Source organism: Balaenoptera physalus (genome assembly GCF_965194825.1).
Source record: "Balaenoptera physalus genome assembly, chromosome: 1".
NCBI classification, from domain to species: Eukaryota; Metazoa; Chordata; class Mammalia; order Artiodactyla; family Balaenopteridae; genus Balaenoptera; species Balaenoptera physalus.
The window spans coordinates 166,616,302-166,628,420 of record NC_138882.1 but is presented as its reverse complement, the minus strand read 5'-3'; the positions used below and the strand labels follow the sequence as shown (position 1 = coordinate 166,628,420).

Genomic DNA, 12,119 nt, shown 5'->3' with positions numbered 1-12,119 from the left:
TAAGTTGGTGCAGCCACTATGGAGAACAGTATGGAGGTTCCTTAAAAAGCTAAAAATAGACCTGCCATATAATCCATCAATCCCACTCCTGGGCATATATCCAGAGAACACTCTAATTCGAAAAGATACATACACCCTATTGTTCATTACAGCACTATTTACAATAGTCAAAACATGGACACAACGTGAATGTCCATCGACAGATGAATGGATAAAGAAGATGTGACACACACACACACACACGCACACACACGATGGAATATTACTCAGCCATAAAAAATGAAATAATGCCATTTGCAGCAACATGGATGGACCTAGAGATTATCATACTAAGTGAAGTAAGCTAGACAGAGAAAGATGAATATCATATGATATCGCTTATATGTGAAATCTAAAAAAATGATACAAACGAACTTATTTACAAAATAGAAATAGACCCACAGACATCGAAAACAAACTTATGGTTGCCAAAGGGGAAAGAGGGGGAGGGATAAGTTAGGAGTTTGGGATTAACAGATATACTATACTATATATGAAATAGATAAACAACAAGGACCTACTGCATAGCACAGGGAACTATACTCAATAGTTTATATGTATGTGTATATATATGTGTGTGAGTGTGTGTATAACAGAATCACTTTGCTCTACACCTGAATCTAACACAACTATACTTCAATTCAAAAAAAAAAGATACAGCATAGCACTCGTGAAATAGAAATGACGATTACTTTTATGTTACCATCTCTGTGATTAGCATCACCAGCTCTGTCCCTGGTCCTGTTCTGGGGGGAAAGTTGAGAAACATATAGGAATGAAACATCTACCTGCTGGTGACTCTTAAACCTCCAGCCCCACCCGTTCCCTAGCATCCAACTTGTACATCTCACCTCTCACTCACCATCACTATTTGGATGCCTAAGTTGCATCTCAGACCTAACGTGTTCAACACGTCACCCCCTCTTCTCCTCCCAGCCTCCCCCATCCCAGTAAACGGCAGCTCCACTGTCCCAGTGCCTTATGCCCCAAACCCCGGTTTTGTCTTGACTCCTTTCCTCTCATATCTCACATCCCAGCCCATCAGCAACTCCTGCTGCCTCTCCTTCAAAGCATATCAGAATCTGACCACTTCTCTCCACTCCCACCCCCGTCCAAGCCACCATCATCTTTTGCTTGCCTTACTGCAGAAGCCTCCTCACCGGTTCTGGCTTCCTCCGTAATCCTCCTGCCATCTTACCTTTCACAACCTAGGGGGGATGACATCACTCCTTTGCTCCAAGGGCTCCCACTTCACTCAGTCTCGCAGCCAAAGTCCTTACAGGGGTTAATGAGGCCCTACTTGTTGCAGCTCCTCCCCACCCTGTCCCCGTCCCCACTACCACTTTCTGGCTTCCTCTCACATCCTTCTCTCCCTTCCTCACATCACTCAAGCCCCATTGGCTTCCATGATGTTCCTCAAACATGCTTAGCACACTCATGCCTCAGGGCCTTTGCATGTGCTGTCCCCTTTGGCTGGAATGCTCTTCCCTCAGATATCCACATGACTCCTTCCTTCCCTTCCTCCAGGTCTCTGCATCTTTGTGTCTTATTAGAAACACATCACTACCCAACCTGAAATAGCAATCCCTGTCCAGCCACACTCCCGAAAACCCGCACCTGCTTTGTTTCTTTATCAATTAAATGACCACTGAAGTCTTGTTCATTTGTTGACTTTCTCCTCCCACTAGAATGTGGTAAGCTCCAGAGAGGCAAGGGCTTGATCTGTGTTGTTTATTGCTGTTTCAACAGTGCTTAAATCTGGTCTGAGTAGGTGCTGAGTGAATGGATGCTGAATCCCTGCCTTCAAACAGCTCACATTCCTGGGGGAGGCCCAAGGACTCAGGCAGGTCAGACGGCAGATGCTCCTGGGAAGGGCAAGCATCAGTGGGCACAGCAGAGCATGAAATGAGCAGAAACGAGGGCAGCTGGGCCTCACAGCAGGGCATAGGCTTACAGGGATTGTGTCTAAAAGATCCATAAAGTGGGACCTCTCAGGGGCAGTCACGGGCTCCCCAGGAGCCACTGCCTTTTCTCTGGCAACTGTCTCTAGTTTTCCTTTGGGCTCCACTGCCTTTCCCACTTCCAGTCCCGGGGGGGTAGTGCGAGGGACCCAGACCCCAGCCGACTGCTCACTCACTGCCCCCAGGCCACAGACTTTGGTTTGGAAGATGGTCATGTGAGCAGTTGGAGCCAACGGGATGGCAGGAGACCTCCCACTGAAAAGGGGGAACTTCCTGCTATAACTGGACCTGGGAGGAGGTAAGATGTGGAGGTGGGGTAGCCCCCTGTGCTCACAGAAAAATCACAGTGCTTGTCTGTGAACGGAGTCAGTGTGGAGGACAGAAGAGCTAAGAGAGAGAAAGAAATGTGAGCCCCATGATCAAGTGGAACCCTGGACTTTGGTTACATGGACCAATACATTCTCCTTTTGCTTAAGCCAGTTAGGATTTGGCTTTCTGTCACTTGCAGCCATCAATGGCACATCAGCACACCCACCAGCCTGTGGCCATGGGAATGACATTATGTGCACACGTATGAACATATGATGCATGTAGGAGGAGGCAAAACATGGATACACAGTGGATTCAGACACATCCTGGCTGCCTCAAGAGCCTCTGGGAATGACCTACTGGGCTCAGGCTCACCCCTAAGATTTGCAAGGCCCAGGGCCAAAGAACAAAGAGAGGCCCACATACCCAGTGGCTAAATATTTAAATGTTTTTAAGTCAAGCTAACAAACTGTTATATAAAACATGTGCTTTTCTCCTACCTTGGCAAATATGCCTTCCTAACAACCTGTAAAGTCAGGTGAGAATGGAGACTTCTCCTACTCAGTGATGTGGGGAGAGAAGGCACCAGCCTCCACACTGCCCCCTCCTCTTTGGCCACTGGTTCCACCCTGAACCATAAAGGGCCTTAAACTTACCATGTGGACACCCACTTCTTATGTCCAAGCTCTGTCCACACTCCTTGCAAACAGCTGTCTCTTGGTCACCCCTACATAGGGCCTAGGAGTGTGACCATGGGAGTGTGGTTCTCCCTCCAGAGGACAGGCCAGGGCAGAGGCTCGTGCAGGCCTAGAGATGGGCACAGAGCCAAGTGGGCAGGACATGCAGGGTTCTAGATACTTGGAGCAAAGACTAGAAGGGCAGGGCACAGGCTCCTGGTGGGCAAGTCCCCTTGGTCTGACTGACCCCTTGTACTCAGAGGAGACATCAACCAGGGGAGGGTAAGGGCAGCCCCTCCAAAGCACAGGCCCTGGGAGAGAGTCCCTCTTGCCTGGGCTAAGGGATCCAAAAATACAGGGTGGTTTGAATTGGTCATAATGTATGGTCTTCAGGGTATTTTTCCTCTCCACTGACATCCACCCCTCCTCCCTTACTGCCTCCTAGGAATAGGAGATATTGTATAACGTAGTTATTTCTCCTGAAATTTGTACTTCCCCCAAGAACATCAGAGAATGCCACTTATGGTCTGGGTGAAAGAGCACTCCGGGGGGTAGGCTAGTTATTGCCAGGAGTCTGCTGGAAGCACCTGGAACACGGGACAGCACAGCCATGTGTGGAAGGTAGCAGGCCCAGCACAGAGGGCATCTCCTGGGTGACCAGGATTTCTCATGGCCCATGCCAAGTGCAAGAGAGGACACACAATAGGGCACATGGTGCCTTCCTGGTGCTCCTACAGTGGTGGGACTGGAGATCAAGTCTGGGAAGCACTGTTTCGTCCCTGCTATTGTCACCCTAGAGTGAATAAACCTCGGGCAGCACTCTGTGTGACTGTGTGTGACATAAACCCTAGAGATAATAAATGCTTCAAAAATTGGAACTCTAGGTTTGTTGGTAAATGGTCCAATTTGGGGACAGTTCTCCTTTTCAGGGCCCGTGCCCCAAGGAGGCCATGCCCTGACCTACACTCTCACTGCCCATTCATGCTGTTCTTCTGCTCTCTGGGTTTACTGAATGTCTCTCTGACCACTCGTCCCCTTATGAGCAGGTGCTCGCTGAGCATTTTGTAGCCATAGAGACTGGACACCAATATGGAAGAGATGATGAGAGTGAGGGACAGCCATCCAGGCCTGGTCACTCCCTCTTGCCCAAACCTGAAGATGTAGGCACCCTGTGAAATCTGTAGGTTTCTCTCATGCTCTACCTCCTCTTTCTGTTTTGAACCTCCTAGCGGTCCTCTGATGTCCCTGGTTTCCAGTCTACTATCTACTGTCTCTACTCTTTTTCTTTTCCTTCTAGGACCTTCTGATTGATGACTTGGTTGAATAGCTTTTGTGTTTCATTCCCTCCCGCTACCCCCTCCAAGAACCTGTCTTTTGGATTTCCTACTTTGATCCATACCCTGAAGCAGGCAGGCAAATGCTGCCCTGCCACCTCCATCCTCACCCAGCCCAGCTGCTTAGGTCATGCCCGCTGCCCAGGCTCAAGGTCTGGGGATCCTGTTTGACTGAGGCAGGGGAGAGTGGACCCATCACAAATTATGATGATGCAGAGGATTGTAAGAGGGATCTTGAAGGAAGTGATTTTGATTTTGACATCGATTGTGATGATGATGATAAAGGTAACTGTAATGATAGCTGTGATAGTCGTGATGGTGAAGACCATATTCTGAGGCTGTTGATGATCATGGTGATGGCACTGATGAGGGTGGAAAGGTGACGACGTTATAACAATGGTGGGATGGTGATGAGGAGACCAATGATGATAAATATGTCAATGTCACGACAGTAATGGTGATGATGCCGGTAGGAATGATGATGGTGATGTAAGTGCTGATGAGAAGGAGGTGACAACAATGCTGATGGTGATAACAGTAATGGTGGTGATGATGTTGGTGGTGATGAGAGGTGATGATGAAGATGCTGATGCCATGACAGTGATGGTGACGTTGGCAAGGATGTGAATGGGGTTGATAACAATTTTGATGGTATTGATAAGATCGGTCACAATGATGTTAATGCCATGACTGTGACAGGGATGAGGGAAACAGGAATGGTGGTGATGATGCTGGTACCGATGAGATTGGTGATGATGAAGAAGCAGCTGTCACTGCAGTGATTCTGATGACGATAGGAGGGGTGATGACGCTGGTGCTGATGTGAAGAGCGGAGGTGATACCACGGCTGACAGTGATAACAGTAACTGTGGTGATACTGCAATGGTTTTGATAGTGGCGACGACAGTGTGATATGATCCTGATGACCACACTGGGGTTCATTCTCCCAGAGATGCAATGATTAGATCTCACTGCTGGGTGGCAGGAGGCGTCAGTCCTGCCCTTCACCTATGTCTTCTCCACGGCCCCTCTCCACATCCCTTTTCCTGTCCCTTCCATGTTCCTTCCACCCTCTGAGGAGCTTCCAGCCTGGAAGGACACTGCTGCCCCAAAGGGACCAGGGTAGGGTTATAGCAGCAGCAGCCACAGCAGCTTTATCTCCAGATGTTTCCAGGGCAGCAGCCAACTCTTGTTCTGGCAGCCCTGAGCACACACAGCGGTAATTACGTTATTTGTGGCTTCAGTTTTGAATCCATTTTCTGATCATTTTATAGTAACTCAGTTGTTCACAGTCATTGCAGGAGTCCACAGCCTGAACGCAGCCCCCCCTCACCCCCTTTGCATGGCAATTGTAGTTATAGCAAAAATTATCCCGATCAATGTGTGTCTTAAAAGGAATTGAGCAGCCCAGAGAATAAGTGGAGGCAGAGGAGCCTGGGGAGGGCTGGGTCGATTCCAGGCCCACTCCGGTCAGGCTTGGAAGAAAACACAGACGTTCTCTGGGTTGTTGGCTCAGGCACTGCCTGGAAGTCACTGATCTTTTAATTTTCCACAAAACATTTAAAACTAAAGACAATAAGTGAAAGTCCCTGTTAATGGGGAAAGGCCTCCTGGGCCTCATGTGGAGGAAAGGACTAATACAACCAGAGCTGGCAGGGCAGGTGGTGCCAGGCTCCGTGCCTCTGCATCCCCTCAACCCACATGGCCCGAGGTGGCTGGATCCAGCCGTGATGAGAACCTCTGCCTAGGGAAAATGAATTATCATTGGGTTAATTAGAATGAGGCCCAAGTTCACCCCTCTGGAAGAGTCCTAATGATACTCCCGAGGAATACATTTTGAAAAACCAAAGATCAAAAGAAAAAATAAAGATCACAGAACATGGGGTTCCCCAAGGGATGGAGGGTCCCCAGTGGGGGGCATGATGCAACAGCAGAAATGCCTCCAGGGTCAGACAGGGGTGCTTCTAACCACAGCAGGGGTCTGTCTTAGGTATATTATCAAAAGGACATTAAGGGAGAGTGACAGTAGAGAGAAGCCACTTACATTATTTTATTGAGATATAATGCAATTCAGTAAAGTGCGTTAATTTTAAGCACAGACTTTTATGAATTTTTACGTATAACTGAACTCATGTACCTACTACTTAGATCAAAACATAGAACACTTCCAACACTTAAGAAGGTTCCGTCTTCCCTCTTCCAGTTCATATCCCTCTTCCAGAGGCGACTACTGTTCATTCACGCAACAATATGTCTGTGAGCCTCATCTGTGATGGTGTGCGTAGCAAGAGCTGGTTCTGTTTTTATTGCTGGTTCAATTCCATTGTATAACTGTACCCCCCACCTATCTATTCTTCTGTTGACGGACCTTTCATTTATTTCCAGCTTCTGGCTATTATCAAGAAAGTGGCTAGGAACAACCTTCCAGACATACATTTTGCTTTAGTAGATACTTCCAAACAGTTCTCCTGAGAAATTGAACCAGCTTTCACTTCCACCAGCATTGGGTAGAGAAAATAAACCTCACCTCCTACCTCCCACCCGACCCAGAAAATCAATTTGAGATAGATCATAGAGTTAACTATGAAAGATAAAACAATAGAGTTTCCAGAAGAGAACACAGGAGAATATCTTTATGACCTTAGGATAGACAAAAACAGAACACAAAAGGCATTAGCCATAATGGAAAATATTGATAAATTGGACTCCTTTAAATGAAAAACTTTGCTCCTCAAAAGATACTACCAAGAGAGTGAAAAGGCAAGCTCATCTGTAACAGATATATGCAATATGTATATCCAGCAAAGGACACGTATCCAGAATATATAAAAGACTCATACAAATCAATACGAAAATGACAAGCAACTCAATTTTCAGAAGTGGTTGAAAGCCTCCAAAAGGCACTCCAAGAAAGGGTAGCTCCAAATGATCTATTAGCATCTGAAAAGATGCTCAATATCTCTGGTCATCAGGGAAATAACAAAATAAAACCACAGTGAGACATCCGCCACATAAACCACCGAAAATAAAATGGATTTTACCACGAGTTAGCAAAGATGTGGAGCAACTACTACTGTCTTACATTACTGGGGGGAGTGCCAACTGGTACAGCAACTTTGGAAAACTGTTAGGCTGAACATATGCACATTGGATGACCTCACATTTCCACTCCTAGGTATCCAACGAAAAACGTGCATGTTTGTGCGCCAAAAGACATCGATGAGAATTTTCATAGCAGAACTACTCTGTGGCCTTAAATGGAAACAACTCAAATGCTCAACAGTAAATTTGATTTTTAAAAACTGTGGTCTATTCATATAATGGAACACTACACAACAATGAAGAACAAGAGACTACTGTTACGTCCAACCACATAGATGAATCTCACCGATCTACTGTAGGGTGAAAGAAGCAAGACTCACAAAAGTACACATTGGTATTCTATTCATGTAAAGTTCAAAAACAGGCAAAACTGGTGTATCACACCAGCAGTCAGAACCGTGATTCTACAGAACGGTAGTGAGCAGGCAAAAGGATGTGCAATCTAGCGGAAGAGATGGACGATAATCACATAACTATACCCACACACCCACACCCACACCCACACCACCAGCGGTCAGGGATGTGAAAAAAAAGGTCCAGAGTGTTATAAGATGGAAGCAGGGAGACCTAACCTTGTCCAGGAACTTGTGGAGGGCTCCCCCGTGGACCAGAAGGCTGGGAGGAGAAGGAGGAGTTCTTTAGACAAAGAGGTGGGATGGGGAAAGGGAATTATAAGCAGAGGGAACAGCATGTGCAAAAGTCCTGAGGTGGGAGGAAGCACGGCACCTGAGGACGGCAGGGCTGGTTAGAACCCAGAGACTGAGGGAGCCAGTGGCACAGATGTGGCTGGAGGGTCACGTCAGTGCTGGACTAGGTAGGCCCTCCAACAAACAAGGCACGTGACCTGCTGTAGGATGTGGAGGGGCTGTGGCTTTGGTCACTTGGACCCATCTGGCTGGACTTCCAGAGCTGAGTGTTTCTGTCTCGGGTCTACTCACCCGCCGCCAGGCAACTCCACATAGTGTGAGACTGTGAGCCCCTGCTGGAGGAAGTGCCACAGCAGGCTCTGAGGCTCTGTCCCGGGCTCACTGCCGGGCAAGGTCCCTGTGCTGAGTGGCATGTGCGCCACTCAAGAGTCATCTATTCCTTTAGTGAATTTTAGACAAAAGGGACAGAAGACACAACCCAGCCCTTAGTGGGGAGGTGTCCACGCGGGCCTCTCTGTTCTGTCTCCGGGCATTTGTTCTGTGTCTTGACCTTTTCACTGAGCAGTTTTGATTGAGGTCAGTCATTTTCTAGCTGGACAAGGCTGGGCAGAGGGTGCCAGCGTGGACTCTCAGCGGGGAGATGGAGACCTGACCACACAGTGATGGCCGCAGTGCATGCTGGGAAAGAGCCAGGAGGATGTGGGCAGGGAGGAGCGCACGTCAGCACGGGCAGAGGAGGGATGGGGTGATGCGCGAAGGACCACTCTACAAGGCTAGCAGGGTGGGGTGCCTCTAGCTTGTGTGCAGGTTGGCCCTGAGGCAGTGGCCTCTAAAATGTCAGTGACAGCTGTGTTCCATGCCAGGAAACCCCAGACCTTCAGCACACAAGGCAAGGAGAAGCAGGGCGGGCGAGGCAGGGACCCGCAGTGGGAAAGCGCCTGAAGGTGTGAGGCCCGTGACCTGATGGCTCAGGGAGTGGAGAGCAAGGCAGCCAATGTAATAAGAGCAAGTCCAATGGTACTTCATATGTGCCAGGCACTGTCCTAAGCGCTTCACAGAAGTGTGCCCATTTTGTAGACGAAAAAAAGCTGAGGCACTGTGTGTTTTGTGCAAGGTCACACAACTAATATCAGAATGGACAGAGTGCGGTTCCAGGATGTCTGGCTCCAGGCCCATGCTACTCTGCCTTTCTATACTGAGGTGTTGACCCGCAATGGGGTTTTGGAGGACAGAGATGGCAGCAGGCAGCACCTTGGCAGGTCTGTACCTGAGAGCCCAGGAGACCTTGATTAGCCACTGGGAACCCCTTAGAAAGACCAAGGGGATCTTGTGGATGGGCCTGTCTCCCCAGGATGCATGGATAATGCTGCCAGCTCAGCTGACAAGGATTCTGGGCAACGATGCTCAGCCTCCCAGGCCCCATTCTCCCACTACTCATTCATTGATTCATTCAATGGTCATTTCATTGAACACTTAATATATACCAGTCTTTTAGGTGCCAGGGCTATATCAGTTAAGAAGAAGGAGCCTTCCTCTCAGCTGTGTTGGAGAGGAGGAGAAAGACATTAAATACACACAATTATTTAATTACAAATTGTGATAAGGGCCTTGAAGAAGAGAAGCAAGGGGCTATGATAGCATACGATAGGAAGGATGACCCTGGGAATGAGATTCCTTAGGTCTGAGGGTTTTTTTTTTAATAGCGTTCCATGGAACTCTAGGGTTCTATGGAAGTTATTTCCAGACTTTAAGTTAAATTCCAATTACACATATATATGAATGATATTTTTAAAGACAGCAACAAAAGAGCATACTGGTATACTCAAATGTGCTATATGCCACATTGGAACCTGCTAGCTCGTTCATGTATTGACAAGTTACCTTGTTTTTTTAGTGAGGATCTTAGAATAAAGTTCTTCATTCCTTTCTGTGCAGTCATTGGAGTTTATTGTAAACGTGTCACTAATGCGAAAGAACACAGCCCAATATTTTATTTTTGATTTCTTAAAATTCAGGTATGGGGAAAACTATTTGATTGGATTTACTACAGTTATTTTTGTGAATTATGGTTTTCTTGTTATTATGCAGCCAAAAAAAAAAAAAAATGGAAACGTACTGAATGCTGAGGCCAATGTCAGACTTCAAGCGTCATCCACAGCTGGGGTCAAATTGTTGTACTCATAGCAGCAGCTGTTTTTGTTTTTAGTAAGTCTTTTTATGGCAAGTAAGTGTTGCATATTTGAACTTCTACATAATCTGTTTTATATATATTTTAAATACTGATATACTGGGCAGGATTTCAATGAAAGAAAAACTAAGTTTGAAAGTGCTGGCTTTGGTTCAGAGGCTTTGGAGACCTGGGCTGGCCTCCTTACCCATCTCAGGACCCCACCCCTCATACCCCACCCCTTCCCAAGGCCCCCTCATTCCCTCACGGCCTTTGCTTGTGGCCTGGAAACTCCTGATGGACAAACTGCCGCTCCTGAGAGATGACACGACCTAAGCGGAACTGCGCCAGAGGCTGGTCCTGAAACCAGGCAGAAAGGGCTCTAGGCCCCAAACCCAACCAGAACTTTGGCACATTTTAAGGACCTTGGACAGCAAACACAGCCTTACCCCTCCCAAGGCCAGAAAGAGAGCAGTGGGGGCGGCCCACTCACCCTTCTTGGTGGCCTCGAAGCTGTCGTGGAAGTGAATCCTCTGGATGTCGTAGGTCAAGGTTGTGTTGGGCAGCAGTGTCCTGTTCCTGTTGATGATGTTGGCAGAAAATCGAAAGGCGTGCTCCTCGGCGTTCATGATCTGGGCGTTGGGGCCGTCTGCATACTCAAAGATTCCTCCTGCGAGAGATGGGTAAAATAGTGTGTGCTGGGGAAGGGGGAGGGCTGCCAAGAAAGACGCTCGGTTCAGAAGGTTTTATGGGCAAGATTCTTCCCCCAAATGTTCAATAATATGCCAGATTATCCCCATACGTAGAAACTGTGTTGGAGCATAAGAAATATGAAAACCTCCCAGTTCATTTCACTCAGCTAGCAAATTCCTAATAACAGAGACTGACAAACAGAGCCCAAATAAAATGACCAACTTATGAATATTGCTATGAAAATTCTCAATACAGTGCTGGCAAGTAGAATCTACCAGAATATTATTACAAGGATAACATGCCATGACCACAGAGTTGTATTCCAGGAGTATAAGGGTGGTTCAATATAAAGACATCTATGAATATCATTCCATCACATCAATAGTTCAAAGGGAAAAAGATATGATCAACTCACAAAATGCAGGAAGGCATTTGATAAAATTTGGTGGGAATGTAAATTGATACAGCCACTATGGAGAACAGTATGGAGGTTCCTTAAAAGACTAAAAATAGAACTACCATGTGACCCAGCAATCCCACTACTGGGCATATACCCTGAGAAAACCATAATTCAAAAAGAGTCATGTACACAATGTTCACTGCAGCTCTATTTACAATAGCCAGGACATGGAAGCAACCTAAGTGTCCATCGACAGATGAATGGATAAAGAAGATGTGGCACATATATACAATGGAATATCACTCAGCCATTAAAAAGAAATTAAACTGAGTTATTTGTAGTGAGGTGGATGGACCTAGAGTCTGTCATACAGAGTGAAGTAAGTCAGAAAGAGAAAAACAAATACCGTATGCTAACACATACATGTGGAATCTGAAAAAAAAAAAGGTTCTGAAGAACCTAGGGGCAGGACAGGAATACAGATGCAGATGTAGAGAATGGACTTGAGGACACGGGGTGGGGGGAAGGGTAAGCTGGGACGAAGTGAGAGAGTGGCATGGAAATATATACACTACCAAATGTAAAATAGATAGCTAGTGGGAAGCAGCCGCATAGCCCATGGAGATGAGCTTGGGGCTTTGTTACCACCTAGAGGGATGGGATAGGGAGGGTGGGAGGGAGATGCAAGAATGAGGGGATATGGGGATATATGTGTACGTATAGTTGATTCACTTTGTTATACAGCAGAAACTAACACAACAGTGTAAAGCAATTATACTCCAATAAAGAT

At 46.9% G+C, this 12,119-nt stretch overlaps 1 protein-coding gene across 3 annotated transcripts in view; it reads right to left on the bottom strand.

The window, feature by feature from the left end:
• Positions 1-12,119, bottom strand: part of GRIK3 (glutamate ionotropic receptor kainate type subunit 3) — a 234,903-nt gene that overhangs the window by 83,352 nt on the left and 139,432 nt on the right. For all 3 annotated transcript variants that reach the window (XM_082421907.1, XM_082421905.1, XM_082421906.1), the window contains exon 2: positions 10,730-10,906. In XM_082421907.1, the coding sequence (XP_082278033.1) occupies positions 10,730-10,906 (177 nt within the window). The remainder of the gene's footprint in view (positions 1-10,729; positions 10,907-12,119) is intronic.